The sequence below is a fragment of the Crassostrea angulata genome, chromosome 4 (genome assembly GCF_025612915.1).
Source record: "Crassostrea angulata isolate pt1a10 chromosome 4, ASM2561291v2, whole genome shotgun sequence".
NCBI classification, from domain to species: domain Eukaryota; kingdom Metazoa; phylum Mollusca; class Bivalvia; order Ostreida; family Ostreidae; genus Magallana; species Magallana angulata.
In genome coordinates, this window is record NC_069114.1 from 15,262,723 (window position 1) to 15,282,547 (window position 19,825).

Below are 19,825 nucleotides of genomic sequence, written 5' to 3' on the forward strand. Positions count from 1 at the left end.
CAGTGCGGATTTATTAGTATATTTTGATAAACTTCTCCGAGTACCATGATATGCAATGCATACACCACAAATCATGGTACTCAGAAAAAGTTGAACAACATTCTTAGTAAATGTTTAACACAAAAAAAAAATACTATGTTTTTATCCGGGGTTTTTATCCGTCACTTACAATGATATCTCGAGATCATAATTTTGTTTAAAATGGTCATAACTAGTTGTGTTTGTGATGTACAAGTACACTTCATACTAAGATACATAAAGAAAATTGGAAAACATACTGTATGTTAATACTCGAGTAACTATGCTTATGTTTTTGTTTGGCTTCAACCGTTGATTAAGATGTTCTGTATATACTTTTTTAGCTTCAGATATAATAAGCAATGTTATGCAACAAAGACCGTAATTCCCTTAACTTCAGTGTTATGACTGGAAGAAAAAGCCTAATGCATTTTAAGATTTGACATATATTAATATCATATATTACATTTAACATTCATAGCAGACTGACTGTCAGTGGGGTTACTTCATTATTGTTTTGCAACGAATAAAAGCAACAATTTAGCAAATTTTAGTTACAATCTTAAGGTTTTTATTTTGTAGATTGACTGACGATATACTCTTAACGTTAATTTTATTAATTGCTATGGCATTCCCTGTTCAGACAAAACTCAAAATTGTCAGCAAAACTGTTTAATGTATTGAAGAATTTTAATAACCCATGGTGCGAAGCCATTAAGAAAACTTTAAATCAATGTGGATTGACATATATATGGTATCAAAACACAATAAACATACCCTGGTTAAAATCTAAAGTATACAATGTTTTATTAGACCAATTTAAGCAATCATGGTATAGTGAGGTACATAATTCTCCAAAAGGTTTAAATTATAGGATTTTTAAAAAGGTACTGGATTTTGAAAAGTATTTATTGACTTTGCCAACAAAATCATGTAAGAAATACTGTAACTCTAGAACTGGTAATGCTAAATTACCTATTGAGATAGGTAGATGGTTTAATATTCCTAGAGAAAACAGAATTTGTAAATTGTGTGCCTGCAATAAAATTGGGGGTGAATTTCACTGCCTTTTCAAATGTACTGATGTATATATATCCAATTCAAGTGTTATATGTTTACCAAATTATTTCATAACAAATCCAAATCTTGTAAAATTTGAAAAACTGTTTAATGTCACAAACATAAACCAACTTACCAATATTTGTAAACTATTAGATACTATATTTGATAGAGTTAACTCTCTTGGTTAGAATTTATCTGTTATCCCTTCATCATGCCTGTACCAGTGATTTTCAACTATTATATATATTGTAGTGTGTACATACTGTACATATGTATTTTCTCTACACTGTAAATCCAGTTATGAGAACGAACTTTAAAGGAGATATCAGTCAATTCTCTGAAACTTTGATTTATCACATATTAATGGCCATTTAAGTTCCTTTCAAAATATTTGCAATAAACACAATATATTGCCAATTAAATATTTTTCAAATAAGATAAGAATACCCTTTAAAACAACAATATTCTTCTTAAAGATATATTTTTCAATATTGTTTAATGAGATTATATAAGATTGCATTTTATGGTATGAGATTCCAATGCTCCACTGTGCTATGGTGTATGTTATTAAAGATATGCTTCAACTAACTGTATATGAGTTGGACTCTTTAAACTTCCTTCCAAAAAAGAGGTATATAAAACTTTTATTCTTTGACCAGTTTATATATAAATATATATTATTATATTATATTATATTATATTATATTATGTTATATTATATGAAAATACAAAAAACAAAATGTGCGTTGAATAAAGTTTATTTATCGTTGATGCTATGCACAATATGCCATCAAGGAATAAAACCTTTGCGCTTATTTGACTTTTGATCAGTTGTGCATTTCTTCCTGAATCTCGTTAACAGTCAACTCAAAGGCATCTAGAAACGACAAGAAAGATTGTGTTCTCTCTTTAGTTTCGGCAGCAAGCTCTGATGACCCCGAAACAGTATAATCAAAGACGCACTCTTGATCATCACCACACACCTCCACTACATCCGCCGGGAGATCTGTAGGTGTCTCAAAGGCAGGAATAAAGCTAGGATTTTGGTAATTGCTGTACGCAGTCCCATCTTTGTAAGTGAACAGTGACGTCTCCTCTGTTATCCTCCCTGAAAAAAAAACCAACGAAACATTGATGCATAACTCTTTTTGAGAAAGTGAAATATAAATAATTATTTAAAGTTATTTTACACTGTAATCCAAAGTTCTGATAGATTTCTTCCGAAGTTGAAGTTGGTTGTAAGATTCCATCCGATGGAGTTCGTAAATCGTTGCTTTGGTCACCATCAAAATCGCCCAATAGTCCTCTTAAATGTCCTAAAACAGTAAGAAATCTGTCCATCAAATTGTGTATTCAACAAAAATTGTGATTTGATCCATTTTACAATTAAAAGATTAATCGTTCATTTAAGAGTGTATAAGGACTTTAAAGATTTCAAAAATTTTGAGAACTTGCCTGTTAATGAACTGTTCCCAACCACTGGTATTATGTTCAGCACATTAGAACTCGCTGTTGTTTGAAATGCTATTCCAATGGTTGTAAATGAAATGAGATGACTATTTTTTGTTACATCCGAATCATTAATGCCTGGTGTGATTTGGAGCACAGACACACCTAAACAGCGAAAAAAAAGAATAATTTTGTTTTAAATGATGAAAAACTTGCGACAATTTTGAAGACACATACCTGCACAAGAACAAAACGAAAAGCTATACATGTACATTTTTACAAACAAAAATTTCGCACAAAAACTTACCTTTAAAATGGTAAATAAGTGATTCATCGAAGGCTAAAACGTCCCCATTTACTAACAGTTGAACAATACTTGTGGAGTCGAGACGGACTTCAACGACAGCCGAGTTATTGAGGTGCTGGGATACAAAAGATGTACAAACACTTGCGCCCTTAAGATTTCCTGAAAAAAAAAGACATACATGTAAATATATTAATAATGTACTGAGTATTTGGATTGACAATTATCAATGGCTGACTTATGACAAAAGCACTTTCATGTTGTTGTAAATACCATTGCTATCATGGAATTGTTCAAATCGGATTTGGCTTTGAAAACTGTCGTCATTAGTTTTCAAATAGACAAATTCGCCAATACCATTAAATGTGTATGCGTAACCATCAAGTGTAGTTAAATGGGGATCTCCGACAGTTAGAGCTGGAATATCAAGAACCATCATAGTAATATCGAACGACTTTGTTGTTGCATCGCACAATGACACGTCCACTGAACAATATACCAATAATTTCAAGAGGTCTTTCAACAATATATTTACCTGGTCTAGGTGGTTTATAATGTACACATGTGCTTTTTTGCCTGCGTTGTATGTAACGAGGGCACGTGGACGAGAACCTTGAACCTTTAATAATGTGCAAAAAATGTTTGGAATATCGACAACAATACAAGAAAGGAAGTACATCGAAGTAAAAGTTAGCGATGAAAGGTTGGACGTCCTGGCTTCCTAAATAATGGTACCGCTGAAGAGTTCCACCTTCGCCGTAACAAGAATCTATAAGCTTGTCGTCAGTGTTGTAACAACACATATTGTCCATTCCATTCGGACTGTAATTGTAAATGGTCTCACATTGAAATATACACAATATACTAGTAGTAACTTTGGTTTAATATTAAGCTATGATTTGTTTATACAATTTGTTTTAAATACACACCCAAAGCTAAGCAAGTTCACACAATGTTTTGCATCTTTTCTGTACAAACAGTTGCCAGGTTGTTGGCTAAACATGTTGCAATTTGGGTCTGGCTGAAATCTTACACCATCCAGCAAAGCTTGGTCTAATGTGCACGGACAGGGCCGAACACGATTTCGTAGCAATGGTGGAAACTTTAAATCTTTTTTGAACCAGTCCACACAAGACAGGTGAGCTTCTTCTTGCTGTAGAGCTAACGGAAAGACATCAGACCAAATTCCTCCTCTAGGTCTGAAAATTGAGAATATTTTTTAAATATTTCAAAACAAAATCTATAACAGATAAAAATGAATGACATTTTGCACCGTTTATGCTTTGCTTCTAAATATGAACAGTTTTCTACAAAGAAACGTAATGTTTAGAATACAGGTTTTATTTTTCCCCATAGACAGTAATAAAAAAAACTTGATATATAAACATTTTTTAAAAATAATATTAAAGTATTTTCTAGAAAAGCAAGAATAATTGATCATAAATATTTTGAATTTTCTTACTGATCATTTTTCACGGTTGCAGAAGACACCATAATGGCCAAAACATAGTTCTGTGTTTCCAAATAGATTTCCTTCCATTCTGCTGAACGTTCCACTTCTTCTAGCAGAAGTTGACTCTCCCATGACAAATGTCCATCAGTGTCCTCCTGAGATGGACAACGTAGAGATGGTTAACTTGAGTACAGCAAATAATTGGAAACAAGCTTACATGTATAGGAAGATACTTACAATCAAGGAAAAGAGATAAATGTCGATCGTATCATTATTCTGCAGTTCGGCCGCGTCCCTATCCCATGAAATATTGTGATATCCAGAAAACCAATCATCTGGGTCTTGTCTGAATACTCTTTGCTTGCTGTCAGCTATATTAACTAAAATAAACATTCGATCAAAATAGTTGAAAGGGTCTCAATACTGGCGTGAAACTGCTCTATGGCGTTTTAATTTCACGGAGCAGAATAAGCATTATTAGTACCACTCGTGATGATTTCAACTTTTCGCTAGGAAAAGAGACATTCTTAACATTCATCAATGGGATAATCAGCTTTTTTTTTAACGAATATTTTTACTTTTTACATTTATTCCCTACACTATGTTTCCTAACATATCGGTTGAAACCCTCATTAACAAACGAAGACGGGGGATAAGATAGCGAATATGCCCATTCATATTCGTCGTAAAATACAATTTTGGATTTATTTTTTTCCAAATTGAATCTATTCAAATATATTTTAATTCCAGTTTGCAAAAACACAATTTCTAACTATACTTAGTTTTTAATATATTTAACAAAAGATAAGAAAAAAATATTGCCTTAAATTTCTGTGGTATCGAACCCATAACATAAAAACCCAAGTTATATAAGGTTAGCTTATGTCAGGTACTCTAACCACTGAGCCATTTCAGACACAACAAAGCACGCTGTTTAAATACTATGTGTCACTTTGGCTTCGAATTTACGGATTTGTATTATTCTTTCAAAACGTTCAATAGTTTGGTACAAAATGATATTTATAATGTATAGTGGGTCACCTCTCCACGTTTTTGTTGATTGAAATTGGTTTGTTTTCCATTAGACCTTATTTAGGCTATGAGAAAAATATGGAGCACAAACCAACTCTATATAAGAAAATGCATTAAATATCTAAAAAAAAAATTACACTATTTGCAGGTTTTGGTACGGAAACGTCTGTTTGAGTGAACATATTTCCGGCATTGAACATATTTATAGGTCAGAAATCAATGCTGTGTTAAATATATATTGTTTTAAATGATATTTTAAGAAATATTAGATTGATTTGATATTTTAATTTTTCAGTATCTTGTCCGACTCTGCATGGGCATTTTACACGCCTTATCCACCCATCTTTTACACATATCATCTTGAAATACATAGACAACCGTTACATGTAACAGAGTCTATAGTTTCTATCTTTTTAGTTTATAAATTATTATCTATTATCGAGGGTTTGTTAACTTATAAAACCGACTTGTTTGAGTTTAAGATAAGTTAAGAAATTTGAGAAACTCTCATTTTAACACAGAAATAGAAAACAAAACGGGATTATACAAATAGACCTTAAAATTTTACATAAGTAAAAGTATACTTAGTTTTGCCGGCCATATCAAGACTAAACATAAAATTCGGTAACATTTTTGAATGTGGAATTAATTTTTCGTACGTATGATAATTCTAAACATTAAAATGCTTTTGTTGATATCCCAATCCTTAGCATGTATATTTTGGAAGAATGACTGTTCCATTATATGTTAAAACGAGAACCTTGTACATCAATACATATATATATATATATACTGTTATCCTATGGAAACATTTCTGGTCAACAAATACAGTTTTTGTAGTAATTTTCTTATGGTATTTGAATTTGAATATAATCAATATCAAAGAGGTGTTAATAATGTCATATGTGGAATTAATGGTAAATACATACGGACTGTGTAAGAATACTGAAGTGTCCTTGTGATAATCTGATCCTGGTCCGTAATTTCTACGTCTATAATAATTTCCCCTGTAGTATTAAAGGCAGGGGTGATGCAGACTATGCTTAACAAAGATTCCCTTTCGCACATGTACTTAGTTGATCCAGAAAAACTAGCCATTATTGTTGCTCTTGGGTCAATACATGGGGCACTTAGGGTAATATATTGACCTCCCAACATAGGCCCTGAGTTAGGGGTGATCGCCAGATTTTCTGAAAGTGATCAAAATGCATGCAAAAGTTATATGTAATGCATGTTAATTTATCACAAACCTTTGAAAATAATGAGAGGCCATTTTAAAAAAAAAGTATGCGGTCTAGAAGTATCTTTTGAAAGCACTTTTTCCTGTGACATAACATTGACTATGTTTGCATTAGAATCGGTAAGCCTTTCATGGAATAAAACAAAACATTTGTGTTTCCTTACGCTCCACTTCACACGGTTGTATTACTTCCGTTTTGTCAACTCTAAATACAAATACTCCTGGAATCCACACATTCGACATTTCGTCAATATTCACGACATCCGGAGTTAAACCAACATTTACTTTGAAAAACCGTACTCCATCGCCTGCATTGAATCCAACCTGTAACACATCTTGAGTTTACAGGAGCATACATGCAGCATGTATTCTATTTCTATCTCGTAAATTACACAGTAAAAAGACATGATCTGTTAATATTTGTTGTCAACGAATCCGTCGCTTTGTGAAATAGAGAGAAAAATAATCTATACACAATTTACCAGTATGAAACATGAATATATCAGTTAATAATTTGAGATCGAAAAAATAATCGACCATTAAAATTAATTCATACTTGAGCCGGAGTTCCGCCCAATCCTGTGTCAATATTTCCGTTAGAAGTTGGTCCTGTTGTCCACTCTATTTCACCATAATTGAAAATCACGATCGAATGGTTTCCATCAGATATCAAGACTGCTTGAAAAGTATTTCTCTAAAATGCATGCAAAAATTATTATTAAATTACACCCAAGATGTCCCTCGCACTTTCGTAATCCTATATCAATCAAATGACTGAGAGACGGTTATACTTTGGATATACCTTTTCTGACTGGCTGTAAAATTTGTGGTTATTAATAAAGCAACAGAATGAGGAAGACTTTAACTGATAAATGTGCTGAGACAGGTCAAATAAAGGACTGGTTAGAAACAAAAATAAGATGAGAGTCAGTTAGTGCTAATGAAGGAGAGATGGTGACATGTCTTATGGAAATATTTCACACGGCGGTAATTTGTTTTACTGGCAATGAAAAAAGCAATGTTAATTGTACGTGTAGGTTTGTTTAAAATCGTTAACTTGAGCGAATAATTCAGAATTATTTGATTTTAAATTTTTTAATATTTGAAAAGTTCACAGCTTAATTAACAAATGTTGATGGGGATTGCCATTTCATGGATTTGTGTCTTTCAAATACACTTTCGTCTATTAAACGCAAATTGTCATGAGTGCCTTGGGGAAAAAAAACTTAATTTTGAAAGCAGATTTCAAAACTACGATATAAACTATGACTTTTTATTTTCTTAAAATTGAGATAGATACTACTTCTATCTACTACCACACGTTTAATTAAAAATTTAAAACATGACACCCGTGCATTATTTATGAATTCATAAGTCTAATATTGGTGTGAGATAATCGCCGATTTGAGAAAGATCAGCTGAGTTTCTGATTTTAGACATTAAGATATTGAACTGCTTATTATCATTTTAATCACAAATGTAATGCATGTCTTGTATGTTATGAGGTAGAGAAATAAAGTATAAACGTGAGTCTCAAAACATGTAGATAAAACAAAAATACATATATATTCCAACTTAGCTGGTGTTATGAAGAAATTTGACCCGAGATGAAAATTGCCCCGGGGGTATTTTTCAACAATAAATATTGAGTTCAAAGGTGTTGAATAAGACGTGCTCCGATGAAAAACAAAAACGACGTCGAGTATAATTTCCTCTGCCCTAGATTTTTCAATTAAATTTTTTACACAAATTTCTACTATCATATAATTATTATTTTATGACAAAAAGATCAGACATTTACCGAGCGTTTGTTTAGGGGTTTTCTTAAAGTTTGTTAATTTTTAACATAGAACCCTGTGGGATTTTGCTTGAGGTGTATCAATGTAGCACTTTTTTTCATTTTATTCAAACTACTGCTCTAGGGAATTTTGTCCTCTTCTATATATGAAAGTTTCTGCTAAAAAGTATCAAATTATTAAAAAAAACCCTTTTATCCCCTGTTTTGTTTAATGGGTCTTATCAAAGTTTGTTTTTTATTTGTTTTGTTTTTATTGGGGGGGGGGGGGGTTGCGTTCGCAATTTCCAAGATTGTCAGACAATGGCTATTTTTTTAATTGAAAAAGGCTAAAAAGGTGACCCATATAGTATAATTAAAACATTCAGACATATACATATACATATATTAAGGGTCATATATATAAAATACGTGGTAAATGTGTTGAAAAACATGAATTAGGCTATATGTAGGCGCGGAGTAAGAAAATCTGACAAAGAGCTAAGTTTGCTGAACGCTCTTTTCGATTTCCTCCCGATCCCAATTATAGCTTATATTTCAAGACAGTTATGTTTATTCTAAAATATGATAATAAATTTCACACTTCAAATGAGTTATTTTTAACAAATTTCGCTAAATATATGGAGTTGAAACCGTAACACCATGGCGTCAACCAAGCAAAAAGATGGTGGCGCAATGCAAATGAAAGGCTACATGAAAGCGTGTGTACTCGAACTGTACTCGGCCTCGTTAACTACTGTTCTACAATTTGGTGTTCGGCCAAAACAAATTGAGAAAATTTTAAATTACAGAAAAGGGCAGCTAAAATTATTCTGCACCTTAAAACCACTCAAACTACCCCTATCTGTTGACATTTTTAGAGTTCTTTTCTGGATGCCTATTCAGGATTATTTTATACATAAAACTTTTGTTAGCTTTTAAACTTTAAAAGGGTATGACACCAAAAGACTTCAATGTTTTAAGATATGTAAATCCTACGTACTAGAGAAACAAGTAGTGTTAGTGGTTTGTTGCAGGTGTTACTATCGTATTAAATTTTAATTTGTATTCTTACCAAAATTGTGCAAATTTTAATACAGATTAAAAATTCAAAACGAACTTTAAGGTAAAATTCTTTTGATATCTTTTTATACAATACTTCATTTACAATTTTTAGCAAAATACACAGGTACATCCTGCAAGGCGTGAGACTTTGTTTGCGTCGAAGTTACACATGCGCATGAAAATCAAGTCGGGGCCTTTTCACCTCCCTTCGGAAACAACACCCATCAAAATTTCAAATGACCTAGCTTTATTACAAAACGTGAATAGTCAGACATCTTACACATGTCTAACTATCATCTTACACATTGTTTTTCATCTCATATAAAAAAAAAAGTAGCCCCTGCCGCGGGCGGAAACGCCTTAAATTAAAAAATTAACTGGGTACTTATTTTGCTTCAGCAGTGTTTGGAAAGACTGAATATTATAAGCGCTCAGCCTCTTCTAGAATATCAAAATCTATTTTATGGAATCAACTGCCAGATTACTAGTATGTTCGAACGTTTAACGGCATTGCTTCTTTTAAGGTGTAATATCCCTCTGCTATTAATTTTACCTATCTTTTTTAAAAAATTTCATATTGATTTTCATGACAGTCAATAACAATAGATTCAGATGAAACAAAGTTGAAGTGATGAAGCGCTGCTAGATTTTTCAAAAATAGATAATGTGTCTAATCATGTAATGAAGAAAACTAGACATAGTGAATAGAAAAAGCAAAATTAAAAATATTAAATGTATATGAAAATAATATATAGTTATATACATTGCCAATTCATATTAGAAAACATAATAAAGCGGTGCTTTTTAGTTCAGAATAGCACTCTGTTGCATAGGTTTGTAACAAAAAATTGCTTCAATTAGCAATAGTTATCTTTCTTTATCATAGACTATTGAAGATTTTACATACATATTTCACATACAGTACTTGATAAATTGCCACAGTTTCTAATTAATCAGAAATGTTTTCTGTTTTTAAATTTGGATTAGATAATAGTTCATGTGTATGGATCCATATGTTTTAGAAATGCTAAAAGTGTAAACCAGTCGTGAGAGCATTTTGTTATAGCACTAAAAGGGGATCAAATGAATGATCTTCCAGTAACTAGTATGATCTCAATATAGGGGTATATTGTCTTGAATAAAATGTAATATTATTATTTGTTTAATTTTGTTGTCCCATATCTTCTCTCTCAGGTAAGAAAACCCATATTCAATTTTGAACATTTAAATGTTATGTTTCAAACGATGATAGTTAAGCCTAGAGTTTGCAATGGTCTTGGTCACGTTTTCCTCAATTATAATTCTTTCACCTTTGTGAACGAGCTATAGATGGGGAGAGAGAGGGCAAAATTTCATCCAAAATTCTCTGGCCTAAAACATCAAACACGCACTGTTCATGTACTGAATTAGTACATAAAATCTAGTAATATTACACAAAAAAATTAATCCATTGGGGGAGGGGAAGGGGTATACATGTAGACGCTGCCTCATTAAAGTTTTTATAAATATAATTCGCTTCTTACATTTCTTTTTTTGGTGAAAGTTTTCTTTACTTTTTTTCACTTGCCAAAAGTTTGGGTTTAGTTCGTTTGGTTCAAATTTCCTTTTTTTATAACTGAATATTAAATAAATGTCGCCTTCCAACAAAAATTGGGGCCCAGCACTGATTCCCTTATTGCTACATGCCTTAATAATTGTGAGTCAACAGAAACAAAGTGAGATTATTTTTTGCAGAAGTTATCTTTGTTATCAGAGGGATATTCCACCTTAAAACAAAGTATCTAAAACAATACTATTTAGCAGTGAAAATTCTATATATTGTATATTTTTTTTTGTGAATATATATTTTATTTATACTATTTATATGTGTCTTACACCTTTTTTTTGGTACATATGTTATATACAGGACCACAATGTAAACTAGTATAGTGTTAATACCTGTACTTTCCTGTCTTAATAAAATACATTATTTATTACTATTGTTATAGAGAGGGATGGTAAACTCCCAAGATGCTTTGGAGCTTAAGCGATTTGCGTGGAGGGGTACCCTTTAACTGAGTGAACAACCATGTTCTTTACTGACTGAAATTAATTAAATAAAAAAATCCTTGTTTTATATAACAGGTATAATTCATTTGATATCTCTCAAAATGCATTCTTTTTTATTTCTTTTACACTGGGGTTTTTTTTGCCATCAAATAATCTATGTTAAAATAGTTCCCAACCTAAAGAGTCAGTTTTCCTTTTTAACTTTTACATTACAATTTAATGAATATTAAAAGCATTATCGAATGTATATTTTTCTCAGTAATTTTACAGTTAATCTTTCAAAACGACGTCGAATGAAGAATCACCATTAAAAGTGTGCAGACCCTTCATATATACAATGGCACATGTATGATTTAGAAATTGATTTTAACTAACAAAAAGTTTATAGTTTTTTATTACAAAAATGATTAAATTAGTAAGATTAATATAAGTTTTCATGCACTGAATTGATAAAAAAAAAACCTGTTGTATCATTAAGTAGTAATTTTCCTCTTTTCATCTATTATTATTATTAAGATCTTCCTTTTCCTACGGTAGACCTTATTGTTATTGCTTTGTTTTTTTTCTTCACTTTTAATTATTTTTAAGGTCTTCTGATTCCAACGATTCCTGTTATTGCTTTGTGATTTCTTTCACTTTTGATTATTTTAAAGGTCTTCCTTTGAAAACGGAACACCTTATTATTGTTGCTTTGTTTCTTTTCCCTATTATTATTATTTTCATCTCTAACGTTTTCTCAGGAACGCTTCTGCCGATTTTAATGAAATTATCAGATCTTATTCAGCACAAAATTTGAAAGATTTTTATTATTTAATTTTTTGGTTTTCACCCCTAGTCTGAGATATTAAAGAATTTGTTTTTGCTTGTTTATGAATTTTCTCCAAAAGTACTATAAAGATAGATTTTTCAAATTTTCAGGGATAGTAGAAAGTCTTTAGCCGTAATGTCTCATGCATATCCAAACGCCCGCCCGCCTTCCCTTCCAGGCTCCGGGATCATGAAACTGTCTTAAATCTTAAGTCAGACTTAAGTCAATACATTTGCACTTAATTCTTAAGATTTTTCTTAAAGTGGATCACAAAAAAATTACTTAGGGTTATGTCTGAAATATTGTCTTCAATCTTAAGACTGCTATTAGGCAGACTTAAGTTTAAAGATTGCTACTAAGTATGTTCAAAATGGCGACACTCGTTGGATTTTTAAGGAGAAATGATCAGCAAAAAAGGCGGCTCCCTAGTCCTCGGGTTTTCTATTTATAGTCTAGGTTTTTCCCCTTTGTGGACTTGCTGTTGAGGTTATTTCCCTTTGTTAAAGTGAAAGTGTGTAAACACGTCTGTATAATGACTGAAATGTTATCCAGTAAGAAACTATGCTAATATTTGTGTCAAGCATCTTTTAAATATAATTTTTTAAACTTTGTGATATATGATAATGTTTACGATGCAGTCGATAGGAATCTTCAAACGAAGAAGACTTCCACTTTAAACAAATTCTGTCGAAAAATCGCACGAGTTACTATGGAGTTTAGCTAAGACAAATCTTAGCTAAGTTTTTTCTTAGATCGTTTTGTAATGCACTTAAGTAAGCAATCTTAACTAAGTCTAAATCTTAGATTTATGACAAAATTCTAACTTAAATTTAAGACAGTTTCATTATCCCGGAGCCAGTTGTCACCGGAAGGTAGCGAAACACCTTAATTCTTTTTTTTTTTGCTTGATTTTTTGTTTTTATTCGATTGAGACGCTCTCAACACTCGCAGATATGAAATCTGTTTTAAAATTTATCCGAGCATCCTCGAGGATTTTGGGCTCCAAAGACCTGTAGCGAGTGCGCCTAGCTCAGTCGTTTTAGTCGAGGGCATGTGTACAATCGACCCGGGTTCTGCCCCCCCCCCCCCCCCCCAGTGCCGAGTACTTGTTCTTCCTTAATTGTGTTAGAATTTATTTATATCATCTTTATAATGATAAACTTTACTCATTTCTAATTAAAATCGAAATACTAGTGAGTATTTAAGTATAATTATATGTCTAATGCAATTCTTTTAGACGGGAAAATGGAATTTGATGAAGTGTTAGGACAACTATCTTTATAGGCTATTTTATGTTTTATTCAAACGGACACAGGATGTATATGTATCTGTACCATTCAGTCAACTGAAATACAACTGAAAGGTAACTGAAAAGTGACTGAATGGCATATTTGTGTGTTATGCAGAGATAGGGTAATGGTAATTTATAATGGTAATGGACTGTAATTCATTACTAATTTTGATGTAATTGATAGTGATGTGTAGTTGACCTATTTTGCAATTACATGTAATAGTATTTAATGAATTACTTTCAAAAAGGGCATGTAATTCAAGTTACTTTTCAATTACTTTTGATTACACACTGATAATTGTATATATGAATAAGAAAGATGTCCACTATCCATTGACCCCCTCTTCACCACTTCTAATAGTACAGAATTATAAAACAATACAAATACAAGATCAAGTTAGGAAAAGACTTAAAATGCTTTTAACTTTTACCAAATATACTTGCACTCAAACGGAAGACCTATCGTTGCTCGCAACGAGCGTCTAGTAATTTTTTTCCTTAAATGTTTCCTCAAAAACGCTTCAGCCAATTTTAATGAAACTTTCAGATCTTATTAAGCACAAAATTTGTAAGACATTTATAGATCAATTTTCTGGTCGTTGCTCCCGGTTCCGAGATATTTAAGATTTTATGTTTTTGCTTGTTCACAATTTCTCTCCAAAAGTGTTAGAATACGAAATTTCAAATTTTCATTGATGGTAGAAAGTCTCTAGCCGCAGTGTCTCTTGCATATCTGAGTATCGGTCGTCACTTCCGGTCGTAACCGAAAGGAAATGAAAAAGCTTTATTTTCAATTTTTTTCCTTGATTTTATTTTTGTTTTTATTCGATAGAGACGCTCTCGAAACTTCCAAATATGAAATTTGTTTTAAAATCAATCCACACATTCACGAGATTCTGGGCTCCAAAATCCTGAGAGTAGCTCAGTTGTTAGTGGTGGGTTTGTGCCCCGCCGACCTATGTTCAGTCCCCGAGTGCCAAATATGTCTACCTTAAATGTGTTAAGATTTCTGATTTATATTTGAAATGATAGGTTTTACTTATTTCCATTTTAATTTTATCAAATATCACAATAATAGCGACTTTAAAGTATAATTTAGGTACAATTATATGTCTATTTAAATTTTAAAAGAGGTTTCAATGGAATTTGATGTAGTGTTAAGAAATGATAGAAATCAACAACTGCCCCTATTGTCTACTCGCAACAAGCGTCTTGTTTTTTTATTTATCATTATTATTTTCTCTAACGTTTCTTAAAATCGCTTCCGACGATTTCAGTGAAACTTTCTGATCTTATTTTTAACAAAATTTTAAAAAAAGAATACGCGTCATTTATTTTATTTTTACGTCGATTCCGCTCCCATTATATTTTTAATTTGATGTTTTTGCTTGTTTACGACTTTTCTCAAATAGTATGAATGATAGAACTCTCAATTTTTTTAGCGATTATACATAGCTAATAGTCGCAATGCCCTTTGCAATTCCCAACGTCGGTCGTCACCAAATGGTATGGTAAAACCTAATTTTTGAAGATGTCTTTGTTTTTCAATATTTTTCTATCCCTTTTTTACAGTTGATAGAGATACTAGTACTTTTGTGAATTCAGAATATATGATTTGTTTTAAAATCAATTTACGCATTTTCGAGATTTTCGGCTTAAAAGTTCGAAGCGATAGTCTGCGTAGCTCATTTGTTAGAGTCGTGGAATTGTGCCAAGTAGACCCACCCGGGTTTAATCCCCGAGTGGACTCGAAAACTTCCTAAATTGTATCATTTTATCATAATTGATTCTCATAAGAGATTGCAAGAACATTTCTACGTATTTGTAACATTGGAACAAATTGATAAAGCAAAATTGTTTATATTATCAAAGCCAAGAAAGCTTGTAATGAGTGATTGAATTGTCCAAAATATATCGACTTATTCTGATCTCTTTGTAAAAGTCGACATACTTTTGACAATTCATACGTTTCATATGAGTATGGCACGAATTCTAACGGTTATACGTTTCCGTACCGTACACATGCCTTAACACATTGAAAAGACCACATTAAAAAAACTGAAAATTTATATAACAGGTCCATGTAAAGAAATAAAACTCAGATAACAACAAAGAATAAAAAATACGCTGAAAAAACAATTTTAATGTTTTTGTTTTCCATCGCATCGATCAAACTTCAATAAGTATTATCCTACCGAAAAGAATTGATTAAATTTGCATCTTAAATAATCGACTTTGTAGTAATCAAAAATATTTACATTCACTTTCTTTCCCCCTATTAAATTGCATTGATCGATTTGAGTGATATTTACGCATAACACAGAAGACCCAATCACCAAATCTGGTGCGTATGAATACATTCAGTCTTCCTTCAGAACATGACTGACTCTCCTCTCGACTTCAAACCGGATCACGACCTGATATTATACTTGGGCTGATTGATATTTCATGGATGTAAATATTTTTTTAAGATTTATATGAATTCAATTGATTAATTTCTTAGGATGCCAAAAATAGATTCATCAAATTACAGAATGAAAAATAAAATTATATTATTAGAATTTAAAACGCTGTGCACTATTTTTGACAGCATAATTCGGCTGTTCCAAAGGCTCTTCAGTTAATTGCGCATTACACGTTGAATAAGCCCGAGATTTTTTAAAATAAATCATATTTGCGGAAAGAGAAAAAATGTTAAAAAATGTAAATATAAGCATTGAATCATTTTTTTTTAAAGATGTGGTCTCATAACTGCAACGGTGTGTGCAAACAAATTTTCATAACGCGCTAGCGCGCGTTATTCAATTTGTATGCACGCACCGTTGCAGTTATGAGACCACATCTTTCAAAAAATAATGATTCAATGCTTAAATATATCTCAATTTTTTTTCAACCGATTTGACTTCGTCGAAGTTGGTGAATGATGGTCCGACACGGGAAAATTTGGAAGTATCATATTACTTTCTTAGTTCAGGTTTTTGGCGGGGATAAAATTGTTTGACAGGAAGCGATATCGATGCTGTTTTAGGCTAGGGGTAAGTCTATGGGATATAATTGACAATGGTATGCGATAATTGTAGTTCTTGCTGCGCTCGCCCAACCGGTTCACAACAGAAATATATTAGTTTACTGGCAGACTCAGATAATGTTCCAAATAGAAAAGAAATTATAACACTATCTTTTGTATAAAGTACCTTTAAACATCCTGACCCAAAGCTACAGCCAAAAAATGTCACGCTTTCCCATGTGGATATGAATATCCAGGACGCCTGAAAGTCCTTGAATCTGCTGGGAAAGTAGGTTTTGACATCATTTGTAGCTCGTTGTTTTATGGTGTTCTCCGTTGTAATTCTGTACCAAACTCTCCCTCCTTTTTTTAAATAAACATCCGCCCAGAAAGGAGCAATCAAGGCCCTATCAATAGGATACTCTAAGGGACGAAACCCGTAATAGAGATTTTGTAGGGAAATTAATCCATGGCTGGACACCTAAAAGATTTATCAATTTTGTATTAATAACTTCTTTAAAGTGGCTCACATGATCTGAAAAAAAATCTCAGATCATTAGAAAATTACTTAGTTAAAAAAATAGCATGAAATTTAGAAAAATTAAATTCATGACACATCACTTCATTATAAAATCAAAAAATGAACAACAGTATACCTTCTGTTTTCTTCAAAAGTAAATTTTTCTTCAACATATGTAATAATAATTGTAATGAATGTAATATTTGAGAAAAAATATCTTCAAACCTTTTAAAATCTGTCTTTTGATTACCTATTTTTTGTTACAAAATTTGTTGCCTTCTATAAATAGTTATATTTTTCAAAACATTTAGAAATATCGTCATCAAAATTTCATCTAAAACGTTGTATACACTTTCATTATACTTTTTTCACAGTCCTTCAATATGTTCAATAACGAATCCAAATGTTACATTATATTTACATGTGTATTTTTAAATCCTTGTACTACTTCAAATTTTATAAACATGCGTTCTAATCGTCACATTCTGTTTTACATCATAGACTTTTGTTTGAATCTGTTTTACCAACCTTGAACAGTTTTCCATATGAAAAAAATCACATTATCAAAAAAAATATTAGTACTACAGCATCTGAAGGTTTACCATCTCCTTGCAATATCATCCATCTAATATCAAGTATTACGGTATTATCAATTTGCAGTTTTCTTTTTCAGTATTTGTTTCATATTGGAGGGTAAAACAGCTTTTGTATTAATATTTTGTAAAATTAAATCTTTATTTTACATGAAGAAACCTTGGAGGCAATGCTTCTTTCACATAAACATAATTTAGAGCAATATTTTTTCCACTCTTCTACATGTAATACAACATATAGTAATATTGCATAATCATCTTCAATTGATTTTGCTTTATTTTCTGAATTAAATTCATGTATTAGTTCTTCTATACAAGATTCAGGGAAAATCCAGTTATTCATCCATATGAAATGTCTCTGATATGTGTGTAATATCTGCTTTTATAAAGTGTACCAGAACAGTGTTTTGTTCTTATTCATAATCGTAAGATTGAAAAACAACTTGTTTTTGTTTTCATTGTAATCAAAAGTATCTTAAACTGATTACCATGCACTAAACAATTCAATATAAAAGGAAGGCAGACATTGCAAATCTTTTTTGCTCAACTGAAAAGAAATATTTCAATTTCACTTCCAAAATCACAACGTTTGAAAAAAAAATAGCTTTAGGTCAGACGCGACCTCTCTTCCATATTTTATATTCTTTCCTATCTCCAAAATGTGAAGATTTCCATTAAGTAATTCGATATTTATATTTTCATGTTATATGATACCTTTTTCATTAAGATATAGCCTAAAGTGTTCAATTAAAAATACATACTATGACTTTACTTATAAACATTCAAATGCATTTTGCATGGTATTTGAAGGTTTATTCTAAATATTCTAGCTCCGAAAATAACATGGTTAGTACCTTGAAGTTTTGGGAAATAACTGGTTTAAATGTTAATTAGCAAGAAATAATATATTAAGGAAAATTATATAGAATTGAAGAACGTCTCGTGTGTCCTTAAAATATGTTTCCATATACCAGTTCTTTTGTTAAACAAAATACTTGGCTAAAACTTACGTCGATCCGACAGTATTTTCAAAAACAATATCATCAATCTTTAAACCATCATTTTTATTTCATCAGTTGTTTTATATGACACTGAAATCCCAGACAAGAAATATCATAATCTTATAACACTAGCTCTTCCATGTATTGTCAACTGTCTTTAACTTCACGTGCCAAAAAATTGTATTATATTTTGAACTTTGTTAATCAAATATAAATTTTCACACTTTTCTTCATTACCACCACATTAAACTCCATAAATTTTCAAAATATTTCTTTTTGTAACATTAATTTTTTTTTCATCCTCCAATGATCTTCCGAAACCTATACACATACAATTTCAGGTAGTTTGATTTTTGCCTGCTGTGTACCGTCTGGTATCGCCAGCTATTGTCTGCTATTGTTGTTTCCGATTTTTCCCATTTCTTTACATAGAACACTTCTTCTCAAGGAATTCAGTAAAGTCTGAACATGACCATCATCTAGCTCTTTTAAATATGAACGAAAGCCATAAAATTGTTTCATGTGACCATTTATATTTACATGTATTTTGATGAATTGACATTAAAGTGCTTTGTATGCCTAAAATATTAAAATAATGTATACAACCGTTTAATAAACCAACTAAATCTGACATTGCAGTTTAAATTCTATACTAGTAGATAACGGCAGCAATAAATGAATATCAACTGTTACAAAAGAAATAAATTTCGAATACATGTACTCTCATCATCTAAGAGATTATAATTTCATATTCAGGATACCAGATAAGTACATGTAGTAATTTCATTCATTGGTCAATGAATTTGGCATTTTTTAGCTGGAAAAAGTACAAACACCAATGCGTTTACACAAATTTTGATCCAAAAAAAATTAAGATACTGACCGATTACTGATTACACTATTTTAAATTGAAGACAAACAAATAAATTAAGGTTTATAAAACCTCTTCTACAAAAAAAAAGTATATTTTCATAAAGCACATTATTGATTATTGATTATTGATATGAAATAATTATATGTCAATTCGTCTTGTGGTTCTCATACTCTAAAAAATTGATGATCAACATAATCAAAATATACAACCAAACACTATTCAGAAAATACAATTCAAGATATATACCATTTAAAACAATATTTACACTGAATATTAAGAATATTG

The 19,825-nt window shown here is 31.3% G+C and overlaps 1 protein-coding gene across 1 annotated transcript; it reads right to left on the reverse strand.

Moving 5' to 3' along the window:
• Window positions 1-1,832: 1,832 nt before the first annotated feature.
• LOC128182100 (protein mesh-like) lies at window positions 1,833-18,388 on the reverse strand. The gene is made up of 14 exons (XM_052850715.1): window positions 18,380-18,388; window positions 16,740-17,033; window positions 7,115-7,252; window positions 6,723-6,882; window positions 6,248-6,508; window positions 4,524-4,666; window positions 4,296-4,441; window positions 3,763-4,032; window positions 3,369-3,655; window positions 3,107-3,250; window positions 2,837-2,995; window positions 2,536-2,694; window positions 2,271-2,396; window positions 1,833-2,188 (listed from the first exon to the last, which is right to left on the reverse strand). Exons 1-14 carry the CDS (start codon window positions 18,386-18,388, stop codon window positions 1,908-1,910), a joined length of 2,577 nt encoding a protein of 858 aa, XP_052706675.1. The 3' UTR covers window positions 1,833-1,907.
• Between the last annotated feature and the right edge of the window lie 1,437 nt (window positions 18,389-19,825).